This window comes from Centroberyx affinis, unplaced genomic scaffold, assembly GCF_046629955.1.
Source record: "Centroberyx affinis isolate AG114_WGS23_722 - 3 ecotype Tasmania unplaced genomic scaffold, CSIRO-AGI_Caff_v1 ptg003020l_1, whole genome shotgun sequence".
NCBI classification, from domain to species: domain Eukaryota; kingdom Metazoa; phylum Chordata; class Actinopteri; order Beryciformes; family Berycidae; genus Centroberyx; species Centroberyx affinis.
The window spans coordinates 134,966-147,334 of record NW_027281117.1 but is presented as its reverse complement, the minus strand read 5'-3'; the positions used below and the strand labels follow the sequence as shown (position 1 = coordinate 147,334).

The following is a 12,369-nucleotide window of genomic DNA, read 5'->3' as shown; positions in this document are numbered from 1 at the left end:
AGCAGAAAGCATGTGTTTAGACTCAGATGATGTAATGCTCTCCTTTGTTTCTCAATTCAGAAGGTCTTGTACAGTAGCCCTCCATCGCCCTCGCCATGAACAGCGATTGGTCCTCAACATATTTAGTAACAACAAAAGAAGAGGCCGGGCATAAGTCATCTTGTTCTAAATAAGCTCTACATGGAGGAGCTCTTTGGACCTTTGAGGTCCTCTGTTATTTGCTTTTGAGCTTTATTCAATTCACTGCTGGCAAGAAACAAGGTTCCCACCAAATTCCACAGAGCTAAAACCATCCTCTCTCTCTCTCTCTCTCTCTCTCTTTCTTTCTCTCTCTCTCTCCCTCTCTCTTTGACCGGAAAAACATGAATTATGTTTTTGTTCTCCTCTTCATAAAACCAGAATGTTATATCTTGGCAACCACAGTTGTGAGAGGAATTCAGTGTTTCTTCAGGCTTATTGGAGCCTGATTGATATAAAATGTGGCGTGGTTTCATATGAGCAATATGGAACAGTTTCATAAAGATTATCACCTATCTGAGACTTATCACCAACTCACTGAAACAAATAACAAGCTCACTTCCGATAAAGCCGTGGCTCTTACTCTTCTGTTGATCTTGGGGCTTTTTAAACCTTGTGTATGGGATTACATGGTTCTGGTATTTGTCTTTTTATGAGAGGCTAGAGGGAACCGGGGATTAGTGAGGTGCTTGGCTACACTCAAATAGAACTGGCAACAAACTCAGTCTTGATGCAAATAGTACTTTATTTGATGCATTCAAGACTTTCTGAATTAATTTAAAACCAAAAGTAAATATGCCAGATTTAGCCACCAGGCTAATTTTCATCTGTTATCCCTTGGCAGGTTGATGTCACAGTTAAAATACATGTCATAGTTTAATGAATCTACATAAAATAATTATAGTACAAACTATTAAAAAGATAGGAAGAGGGAAAAAAAATAGGGAGAAAAAAACAAAAAAACAAACGAGTTGTTACCTTTACATGTATGTTTGTTGAAACCTGTTTCTAATGCATTAAATAAAGTATCAAGTGCAATAAAGCTTAGTGTTCAGCTACTTTCAACTTGTCTCTTATGACCATAACTATACTGTTTATGAACACAATCTAGATGATCCTGTGTCCCTTCCAAGCCGAGACATGGCTAAAACATAGCTAAATAACGGTCAAATTGTGCTTTCAGGGATCCTCTTTTGGCAACACAGACGACAAGTGAATTATATGGATCAAATTCCCACCATGTTTCCGAGCCGTTCACATCCTCTGCACTGACATTAGCAACCCTAAGGGCTCGGTTGCCAAGCAGGTCACAGTGCACTTCAAATCACTCCCAGACGCCTCTTTCTCACAGACACAGATGAAAAACAGAGGGGGCCCCTTCGTTTTCTGGAGAGACCAGCGTTAGTATCACGGTGAAATAAAACCTCTTGCTTCTTACAGTGGAGATGATTGTACTCTCTTAGAAACTGATTTATTAGTATAAGCAGCAGCACTATAAACCAATGACAACAAACATACATGAATACAGTTTTCTAGAGATTATTATGAATCTCTCCAATGGATAGTGGTAAAATAATATTGTACTGATATGGCAGATAGTCTGTTCTGCTGTACATACTGTGCAAAACACTCCAACTAAAGAAGTGCAAGTAATTATACAACACAAGCACGCATGCATACACATACAAACACACACACACACACACACACACACATACACACACAGAGGTTTACATGTATTCACATATCAAACAGTATAAGGTAGCAGAGTTCTTTGGTAGCTGATATGATTTCTGCGCTAACATTTGCAAGATCTACCATTACTCAAAATCTCCTGCCTCTGGCATCACACAAGTACTGCAGTTGGAATACAATAACTGTCATTATCAAAATAGTACACTTTATAAAAGTGGATACTATAGTGGATTATACTATATTTGTAATAACTCTGCTGTAATTGCTGATATTTTAAAGTCTTGTAACATTCACAGTGTTGTAGGAAAAAAAAAATCTCATTCCTGTCCTTTTTTGGTAAATGATCTCAGATCTGTCATAATGTATTACTTCATATTTATCTTGTGTTTGACATACACTCCGAAAATAAGGTACAGACTTTTCTGACAGTGTACCTTGGCAGATTCTGACATGGGACTCGATGCAGTTCTCAAATCTTTAATCTTTGGATTGCAAACTAGAAGACTGGAGATCGGCATCAATGGATCTCATATTGAGCAGAGATTGTCTTGTTTGTTGATCTAGGTGTGTTCAAGGTGAAGCAAAGCACCTTTTCGTTCAAAAGCATTTGTTTTTTTTCTCCTTTCTATAAGGATGAATCACAAAATAATATGGAACATTATTTGAACTTTTATGCCAAGCAATAGGAGTCAAACACCAAGCAAATTAATTTCAAAACACTCGTCTAATTATACCACAACGTAGCTCAATTAATAATGAGTATGAGTAATACACTGTACAACCACTAGCATATTTGATGGAAAATGAAATGCTGTTTGAGTCAGTAACATGTGCTTTCCTGTTCGCCGCCGTCACCGAGCAGCATAGGCAAACTTTTGGGGGACGGCGCATAGTACTACTCTTCTCCCATCATCCCCTCTGACAGCAGGCAGTCTGCTCTCCCTTCCTGTGGCTTGTGCGTCCTTCCCAGTAGTGTTGCCTTTTATAAGAATAGCACGCATGGCTACTGATTGAGGGTAATTTATAGTCACCGTTCAGCTGCATCCTGTTAAAGAGTCCTCCTCCTCCTCCTCCTCTCATCCTCGTCCCCCTCTTCTCCCTTTTCTCTCACGCTACAGCATCACTATCCTTGGGTGTGGGAATAGGAGCCCACTGAGAGGCCGGGGCAACTACACCAAACCCCGTCTGTGCCTTTTAACTCCGCTTCCTCATCCAGCCCTTCCAGGCTCATATGTGGGTTCAGCGGTCCTTAGGATGCATGTTTATTGTCTGAAAAAAGTACATTTTTGTCATATTTTTGGTGGTATCCTGTTGCATTTGGAGAGCTGTCTGGGTGTAAAGAGACTTCGGTGTCCATAGGGAATAGTCCACAGGTGAGCCATCAGTAGCTGTCTTTTCGCAGGCTTTGGGCAGTCTGGAGGTTGTTGGGCTCGGGGCTCTTACACTGGATACTAGTACCGTTCATGGCTCCAAAGCTAGATACCTGGTTGTCAGAGTAGCACCAGCAGCACAAACAGGACTTGAAGGACATGCGAGGAGAAGAAAGAGAAAAACATTTTTAAACATGGGAAAACATTTTAATAGCTTCATCTGCAAGTTTTTTCCCAGGATTTTTCCAGTGTCAAAAGCCATCCTCTGGTTTTCTCCTCCACCTCATCCCCAAAAACTCTCGACAGGCAGAACTGAAACATGGTTTATCTCCAGCCCAGGTCCTTTTGACAGACAAGTTCAGTGTGTGACCTCAGCCAGCAACATGAGTACATAAATCAGCAGGCTGCTTTACATTTTCCTTATGGAATGTCATCAGCACCAGAGTTCACTGTTTGTTTAACTGGCGAGACTGAATCAGAGACTTTTTAGACATGGTGTGTGTGTGTGTGTGTGTGTGTGTGTGTGTGTGTGTGGGTATGACTTAAGTCACTTTCAGGGACACACACCAGACTTAAAACCAGTTGATTGGGGACGGCTTGTGCAATTGGGGACAAAAGCCGTGTCCCCAATTGGTAAAAAGCTGATTTTTGGGTCAGTGGTTAAGGTTAGGGTTAGGTTATGGTTAGGGTAAGGGTTAGGTTTAGGCAAGTAGTTGTTATGGTTATGGTTAGGGTAAGTCTCCAGGAAATGAATGTAAGTCTATGTAAATACCCCAAAAGTGACATAAGTAAGACTGTGTGTGTGTGTGTGTGTGTGTGTGTGTGTGTGTGTGTGAGAGTGCATGCATGTCCATCTGTTATAGATGGGAATGTACTATACCTTGAAGCAGTTTTTGAACTTCTTGCTGACAAAGTAGAGGATAATGGGGTTTATGCAGGAGTTGACCGTTGCAAGGTTGATACTAAGGTAATCCAACACCAACAGGAAGCTGAAACCAGACAGAGGATCGATTATTTATTATTTTGGCATAAAGTAGCACTTAATTTCAACCTTTTTGGATGCCATTTCATTTTACTTGGGGAACAGCCTTTCAGAGTAAATACTTTTGGCACAAGTCTGTCGTTGCTGTAGGATGAAAACCTTGTATCTTCAAAATGTCAACTTTTCAGGAACTAAGAAATACAATCTTGTTTTTAGCTTGACCACAATTCACTTTTGAGTTGATCCAATGGCCTTTGGAAGAGTTTCAAAAGCCCAATGGTTGAAGAATTTTCTCAACCCATAGAAGAATGGATAATCCTTCAATTTGAGTTAAGACATGAAAATCAACAAAATTGGAGGTTTTCACGGGACAGCAACATTATGTATGTAGCCTATGTATCTCTAGTCTCTTTAGCAGAGCTGTCCATAGACCTTTGAGGTACTGCTCTATTTAAGCATTAACCTTCCTGTCTCTCTGTCCCAGATGGTTGCTGCACCAGTAACTCACCTGAGCAGGTCACAGCGGTCCTTGTCGTTCTGGTAGTAGACCATCTTCTTCAGAATCCTGCTAAGGTGCATTGGGAACCAGCAGAGGGCAAAGATGAGGACGAGGCAGAACACCGCTTTGGCCACCTCCCTCCTCTGCAGAGAGAAACAACAGATTACATGCCACATTTAAGGACAGAAAGCGGGAATAGACATTGTTAACTGAGCCAATCTGAAATGCCTTACATAGAAGGTTTAACAAATGGAAAACAAAACAAAACACGCCTGTTACAGTGTTATTGCTGCATGTTTAGAGGAGAGTATTGTCATACCTGTTTGAGGTGCTCACTGAGCACTATCCGCAGGCTGCCGTTCCTGTGGTTGAGCATCTCGCAGGTCATCAGCGTGTAGAAAATAGCCGTGCATATCAGGGGTACACAAAAATAGAAGCCGAACAGCCACCAGTCCTTTACATTGGTGTAGAACTGCAGAGAGACGAGCATACACGATACAGTATGTCACATTTAAACACTGGGCTGCAGCGTGACCTGGGAGTTAGAGAGACTGATTCATGACCAGAGTTGGCAGGTACAATCCCAATAACGAAAACACTTTTCTAACTGAACTTGACCCAGACCTACACCCCTACCTGGGCTCCCTCTGCACTCTGAACCTGCCAGTGACAACAGGGAGAGCTACATGTGTGCTATGTATGTAGCTCACCAACTCCTAATTATACTGCAGCCATCTGGTTCTCTACACTTGTAAAAAAAAAAAAAAATTAAAATATGATATTTGGATACACCACAAAACCAACATCCTACAATCTTGAATATTTTCTGTGAAAAACAAAAACCTAAATTATCAGCGCATAGATCTACTGCAAAGTTTGGCCCAGTGTGCAGTACAAAGTACAAGACAAAGTACAAGGCAGTGAATTCTGGTGATTAAATGTTTCCAAAGAAGAAAATATGCTATTTAATTACCTTATATACAGCAAGGCTGAGCTGAAAACATGCTGTTGGGGAGGTCACACGGCCTAGACCTCAGCACTGTACTGCTAATATATGAGCTAGTACTTGCTTCCCTTTTCTGCATGTGGAATAGATACAAACATGTGGCCCATCTTGAGGCCTTAGTAATTGCGCTTTGCCTGCAATCAATTATGTTCTGCAAGCATGTGAAAAAGGCCGCAATCACCCATCAAGATTTGCTCAAGGAGAGAGAGTAGGGAGACTTTTTTTTTCCTTCACTAGATTTTGAGAACATTTTGTCAGCGGGTTGTTATGTACTGCTAGCAGTTCAAGCAGTAAGTATTGTAGGTGATGGAATTTTCTGTCATGCTGATACTGTGAAGGAAAGATATCCCACTATAACACTAATGGCACATCTAATCATGCCACGTCAAGTAAAAATACTATTCACATATGCAGAGTGAGACTGTATAGCCTCCAACCTAACAATACCATTTTAAGATGATGGGAATATTAAGATGATCTAGTAGTGTCACTTTAAGTAATCCTACTGCAGGTGGGTTTCCTATCTCAATGTCCAACAATGTTTTGTCTCACTGTTGCAAAATTCAACAACTCTTCAGTATGAGTACCTTGACACAATGTGCTGTACGGCACATCTTGGCCTGAAGACAAGCAAAACACTGGGAGACAAAAGTGCTTAATTGCAATCTTCTTATCCAAAAGTACAAGAAAAGGATGATAACATACCACCATGAATTCAGTCTTGGGGTGAAGCATGCAGGTGCGTATGGTCTGGTTCCTGTAGTTGAATTTGACCATGTCAAAGCCGATGGCCTCTGGCACGGCGAGGAACAGCGACAGCAACCAGATAGAGACAATCTCTATGGCTGTCAGTAGAGGGATGCCCACTCCCTGAACTCTGCTCCACGATGCCACTGCTCTGTACCTGTGACACAGACAGAGACAAAGTGAGGCAGGATGAGTGGCATGGAGCGGGCATACAGATTAGACACAAGAGATAGATTAGATGAAACTTGAATGATCCCTTTGCTGATATTGAGTCATCGCTGCAGCAAAGAATAGGATATGTCTTTCAATCACTTTTCCCCTCATCATTAAATGTATGAAAACATAAATGTGAGTTTATTTCATGGATTCCTTTGTCTCTCCAACTGCACTGACTGACTGAGCTAACGACATTGTGTTTATGCATGGCAGTACACCAAATACAACAAACTGCACAGTCAGTAAAGAATATCAAAATGTTAAGATTTAATGAAGAGAGATGATCAATTGTTTATTTTAAAAATCTAATATTTATATTTTTGTGAAGCCTCCAAACAAACTGGCCCATGTTGGCAGAGAGGTCTGTCTGTTGGCTTGTGTTTCCCATGCACTGAATACTTGTTTGCTTGTTTGTTTCATTAATGGAAACCACTTGTCGAAATGTTTTAGTAAAATCCTGCATCAAGATTTTATGGCAAAAACAATATATTTTTCATGACACATTTGAATTTCTCTGTTGAACAACATGGTGGCATTTATATTTTACTAAGTGGTAATGTATCCACCTTTTTCTCTTCCTCCAACATTGAAAGGAGACACAGCAGACTCAAGTACTTTCATAATACACACACAGAGATATGCCACACATTTCCTGAAAACAAATTGAGAGCATCTGCTCTTGAACACAACTATGCAGCATTATATTTTTTTCTCATAATAGAGGTCATTAAATATGTCTGCCTTGCTGAACCTTGGAGCCCATTCAGTGCAGGCTTGCCTACCTCTTATCTCTAAAGTTGTGTCTTCTAGTGCACACAGTGAGATGAAACTGGGCTCGAGCAATACATGATCATTATTTATTCATTAGGGAACCACTATAGGAGGTGCTATTGGAAAAGGACTTGTCAGTTAAAAAGCTGTGATGAGAAGCTTGCTATCAAGATAGTTTTTAATATTAACATACAGTGCGTATGTTGTACATAAAGTACACGTACACATTTCATTTGCTCTAAATAATTCCATTAAAGAAGGAAAAGACAAACACATAGCCTATTACAAGTAACTAGCCTTGCACACAGATGCAACAAATGGAAAGAAAGAGAGATAAATAACTTCCCAATGTGCGCAATTAGTATTGAACATCAAAATTTCCTGAATGAGAACATCATACCAGTAATCTAAAGTAACTATTCCTTCCTGTGGTTTCACTTTAATCAAACAAAGAAGGTCATTAATCTTTTTTAAGGCACTTGGCTCACAAAATCCCCACATCTCATAATAACCTCAGATGGAGGAGAAAAGGAAAACATTTGCTTCCAATGAATCTAAATAAAAGAGAATGCAGTGAAAGATGGTTTGCCAATTATCCAGACAGACAGATGAACTGGCTCTGCTGGTCAGAGTGGTCACAGTGACTGGCTTCCAAGAAGTTGACCGCCTTCTCAGGTTTACTACTTTACTCTACTTTTTACTCTCTGCATTCTCTGCATAAACATGGTGCTGTATGGAGCAGATTAAAATCCATGGTTTTACAGGGTCATGTAACTCTGTAGCTGCTGCTGTTCATTTTCTTTATGGAATAATAAGACATATATATATAATGTATATCCAATTGAACTGAGCTGTGTCATAAACATAATATGCATAAAAAAAGAGGAATATTTTTTGGCTCACTTTTTTTCACAATACACACAACAGGAATTTAGCCTAAACATGAGGTTTTGTTAGCAATATAAAACTCAATCGTACAAAGCTGCTGACTTGACTATACGATAATAATAATAAAGCAGTGAGGAGTGTGATGCCACTGACCTGTCCACACTGAGAGCACAGAGGTTCAGGACTGTGATGCCCACAGAGGCTTTCTGCAGGAAGGGCACCAGCTTACACAGACACAGGCCAATGACACTGTCATCAAACGGCCAGCGTGAGGCCAGGAGCTGAAAAACAAAACACATCATTGTCACATTAACACTCCCCTCAAAGGACTTAAATGTCTTTTGTGACAGAAGATGTTCATTATTCATCATCTCAAGTTTGATAATATTTTGTAAACTGCCAGTAAATCACTGTTTGACATTGTTATTGCACGAGTAAAGAGAATAATGTTTGGAATTAAGTGATTTGCCTTCAGGGAGCTGACCGTTAATCTTGCTTTGTTTGCTGAATCTAGGCTGAGCGATGACCATCTCTAACATCTATTTAAGGCAATTTCACAGCAGCCTGGTTAAATCCACATCAAAGACCTGCCATCGTCATCATAACGTCAGAGTGAGTTCAGTCCTACAGCGGACCATATGGAGCTCATCAGCCGATACAGTAAAACTTTCACTTCTCCTGTGGGATAACTTATAGTAACTGATTCCCCCTCAAAAGTTACATCCGAGCTTTTAATGGCAGCACACTATGTCTTCCAAAGTATTGAAGAGCCACTTCCACTACCTTTAACAATATCACTTCCCTCAGGAAAACAAGTTGGGGCTCTGTAGGCAGCGACCTTTGTTTTTTCACCAAAGTGGTCTTGGCAGCCTTCCCTCAACAGGATTTAACATGGGTTGAACAAGGAAATATGAGGGGGATATCTCAGAGTTTCTCAGAGCCGAGGCCAAAGGAAGCACTTCACGGGTGCATCCTGGCCCCCTGTTGTTTACTTGTGCTGTTCCGTTTAATCTGAGTTTCCCAGGAGCACGGAGGAGCAGGAGAAAGGAAAGGAGCCCACGTCACTGTTTTTAGTGTGTGAGTCGCTGATTATTTTTGGAAACACTGTCAAACCCCAGAGGAAGTGAACCAGGGGGCTTCAACATATGGCCTGGGACTTGAGTTGTACGGTGCTGTTTTTCTGTCCATCTGAAAAAGGACATTTTGCCTGTGCATGAACTGATGCCCCATTTTTATTATGTACAAGCCCTCAGGATTTCAAAGTCACCACATGTGTTAACACAATATGATTTAAGAAATCTACCAGTAAATCAAACCAGGTGGCTTTCTTCTTCTCTTTTTCTTCTGTGAACTGGCCTTTCATAATGTGCTGAAAAGATCAGGTTGACCGATCACTGAAGTTTGCCATCATTCTCTATTACTATACTAAACATGACATTGTTTATCATTGTAAATCACCACATGAAGGGCGCCTCAAGCTTATGCATCACATTAAATAAACACCTCTTAGTTAAATGGAGAATCGAGTTGAACGCTCCGCAAATGATTTATCACTTAGCACCGAGTATTTTGCTGAATATAGCATTCACTTAAGATTCTAGATAAGGGTCAGTGACTAATGTCCCAGGTCAGCACAAGGCCACTGCTACGTGTGACTACAGCCTGATTCCTGTGTTTATTTTAGCTGGCCGTATCCCTGCTCCTCTCATCACTAATCTCCCCACACGAGGACGATAAAGGAGTCCGACTGATAAAACTCTCCCTTCTTATATTCACTCTCTCTTACACACATTCTGTCCTTCGCCCTTTTCTGTCTGCTGTATTCCACTTTATTTATTTTTATCTCTTCTGCTGTTGCTGTATTTCATCTTATCAGCAAGGAGACCGGTCACTCGGCAACTTGGTTATCAAAATAAAGTTGTGACTTCAATTAGATATGCGCTAACCCAGTCGGAGCATTAAGTTGCAGTGTAATTTTATGACAGTTTTATGAATTATGATAACCGTACCTTGAATATAGTGATGGGTATATCAATGGTTATGTAGATGAGGTCCCCCAGTGCCAGGCTGGCAATGAGGGCATTCGGCCCGTTCCTCATGCACTTGTTCTTGTATATAATCCTTAGCAGGGTGGCGTTTCCGACCAGGCCGACCACAAACACTATAATGGAGATTACCGTGTTGATGTACTTAAAATAGTCCTTAATGGAGGTGGTGATATGGCACGGTGGATGTGGCAATGGCCTCTTGACGACGCTTGTGTTTGCAGAGCCAGATCCGGCTGCCAAAGCCCTTGCCCCAGCCTCCGGAGCCCCCAGGTGGAGGCTGGTGGGGTCCGGCTCCAGGCTGGGGCTGCTGGTGCTGTGGAAACCTGGAGAGTGGAGGGTGGAGTGGAGGAGAAAGTCTGGGGAAGAGTCCTCCTTTGCGTCGGTAGTGTTTATCTGGCACATTCCTCTGGCCGCCATACAGGCCATTAGCACCAACATATGTACAGCTGGGGCGCCCATTGTAGAACACATTCCACGCTTTGATTTCACTGATTGAAAGATTAAAGTCCCGATATATCACTGGTGAGGAAAAACACAAATAATGAGAGGAAACTTAGGTTATTTTCAGGCAACACGCTTCAGAAAAAGAAACATGCACACTTAACCTATTGTTTGTCTCCACTTAAAATCTTGCCAAAGTGGAATATGTCAGTTACAAGAAAGTTTGACAGCACCGTTGTCCCTTTCCAAATGCTTTGAGGAAGTTAAACAACTTCCTTAAGACTTCAAAAAGGGTTTGCCAAGAGGGCACAGATGGGAGACGCCGAGACTAGTTAGAGTCAGACGGCGGGGATGAGGCATCAGCATAGTGCATCGGGCATCTCTTTTGCTCTCAGTCATTCCTGGAAGAAGCAGCGATCAGCTATGTCTTTGTGTCAATAAGGTTGCGGCTGCAGAGCTTTATGTATTCTCGTGTTGTTTTGACGATGAGCCTCTTGCGTGGCTTTCAGCAGAACGGTTTGCTCAGTGTGCATTCCCCCTCTGGTTCTGATTTAGAAAGGCTCAGGCGAGTGGTTACAAAACAAAGAGCCATTTTAACATGAAAGAGCTGGTTTAGGTCTCCAGTCAATTGTGCAATACCAGCATCACAATTAAAATTTTAATCAAGTCAAGATCCAAAACCCAGAAAAAAATACATACTATACAGTGTTTAAAAAAATACATCTAATTCTCTGTATTCTGTGTGTGTAAATGTACTCAATTTAATATTACAAAGTTATAGATATTTACACCTTAACTGCTACTTAACAGAAAAAGACAAAACTTTCTGTACAAAATTAGAGTTATTCATTTCACAGAACTCATGGTAAAGAGTAAAGTAAAGTAAAGAGCAGGTAAAGTTTGAAGCAGTCAGATCCATAGTGGAGCCCTTTTCATCACATCACAGCACAGGCAACTCTTATAGCCAAGAGTTCTTCCTGTTCAAAGTCCCAGCTGTCACCAAGTACACAAAGAACTATTTAGCAGCCAGCCCTTCAAGTAGCATCACAGTTTAGCATCAGCACGGCACTGCTGGGATCTGTGACAGCACGCAAACTGATCTATCCATAAATAATAAATACGTTTGGTTTTCACCTACCGCTTCTAAAATGTCTGCCTGGCCCCCTTGGAAACCGTCAGGCAAACTTTCGGCTGAAGCCCCCAGACATCTGTATCACATCACATGAGTAATTAACGCACTATCAAAGTCGCACCGTATCCCACTTGGTTTGAGCAACGCACCCGTCTGCTCTGAGGTGCCTTCGCATTATGGCTCAGGGTTTCCTGTGGAGAGTTTGCAGTACGTGTGAGTGAGTGTGCTCAAGTGTGTGTGAGTTTTTGTGCATCCGTGTGTGTGTGTGTGTGTATGTGTGTGTGTCAGAGCACCAGTGGAACACTTTGACTGGGTGGGATAGTAAATCTCCACCTCCCTTTGGTAACAGACTGGGCCCCCTTTGGAAACATCACCCCCCTCTCTCTCCTCTCGGAGAGGCACCGCCTGCTGACAGTCATCACCGAGGCACAGCAGCACACACACACACACACACACACACACACACACACACAGGGGCAGGGGCATCTGGGAGCCCAACGCCCCTCCAATCTGCCCCTTTCCCCTCTGTCCCTCCTACCTTCTCCCTCTATCCCTG

At 41.7% G+C, this 12,369-nt stretch overlaps 1 protein-coding gene across 1 annotated transcript; it reads right to left on the bottom strand.

The window, feature by feature from the left end:
* Positions 1–1,462: 1,462 nt before the first annotated feature.
* Positions 1,463–12,013, bottom strand: ednraa (endothelin receptor type Aa). Its single transcript, XM_071537349.1, has 8 exons — positions 11,820–12,013; positions 10,202–10,759; positions 8,346–8,473; positions 6,276–6,474; positions 4,884–5,036; positions 4,574–4,707; positions 3,964–4,072; positions 1,463–3,232 (listed from the first exon to the last, which is right to left on the bottom strand). The coding sequence occupies exons 2-8, from the start codon at positions 10,709–10,711 to the stop codon at positions 3,095–3,097; spliced, it is 1,371 nt and encodes a 456-aa protein (XP_071393450.1). The 5' UTR covers positions 10,712–10,759; positions 11,820–12,013; the 3' UTR covers positions 1,463–3,094.
* Positions 12,014–12,369: the final 356 nt, after the last annotated feature.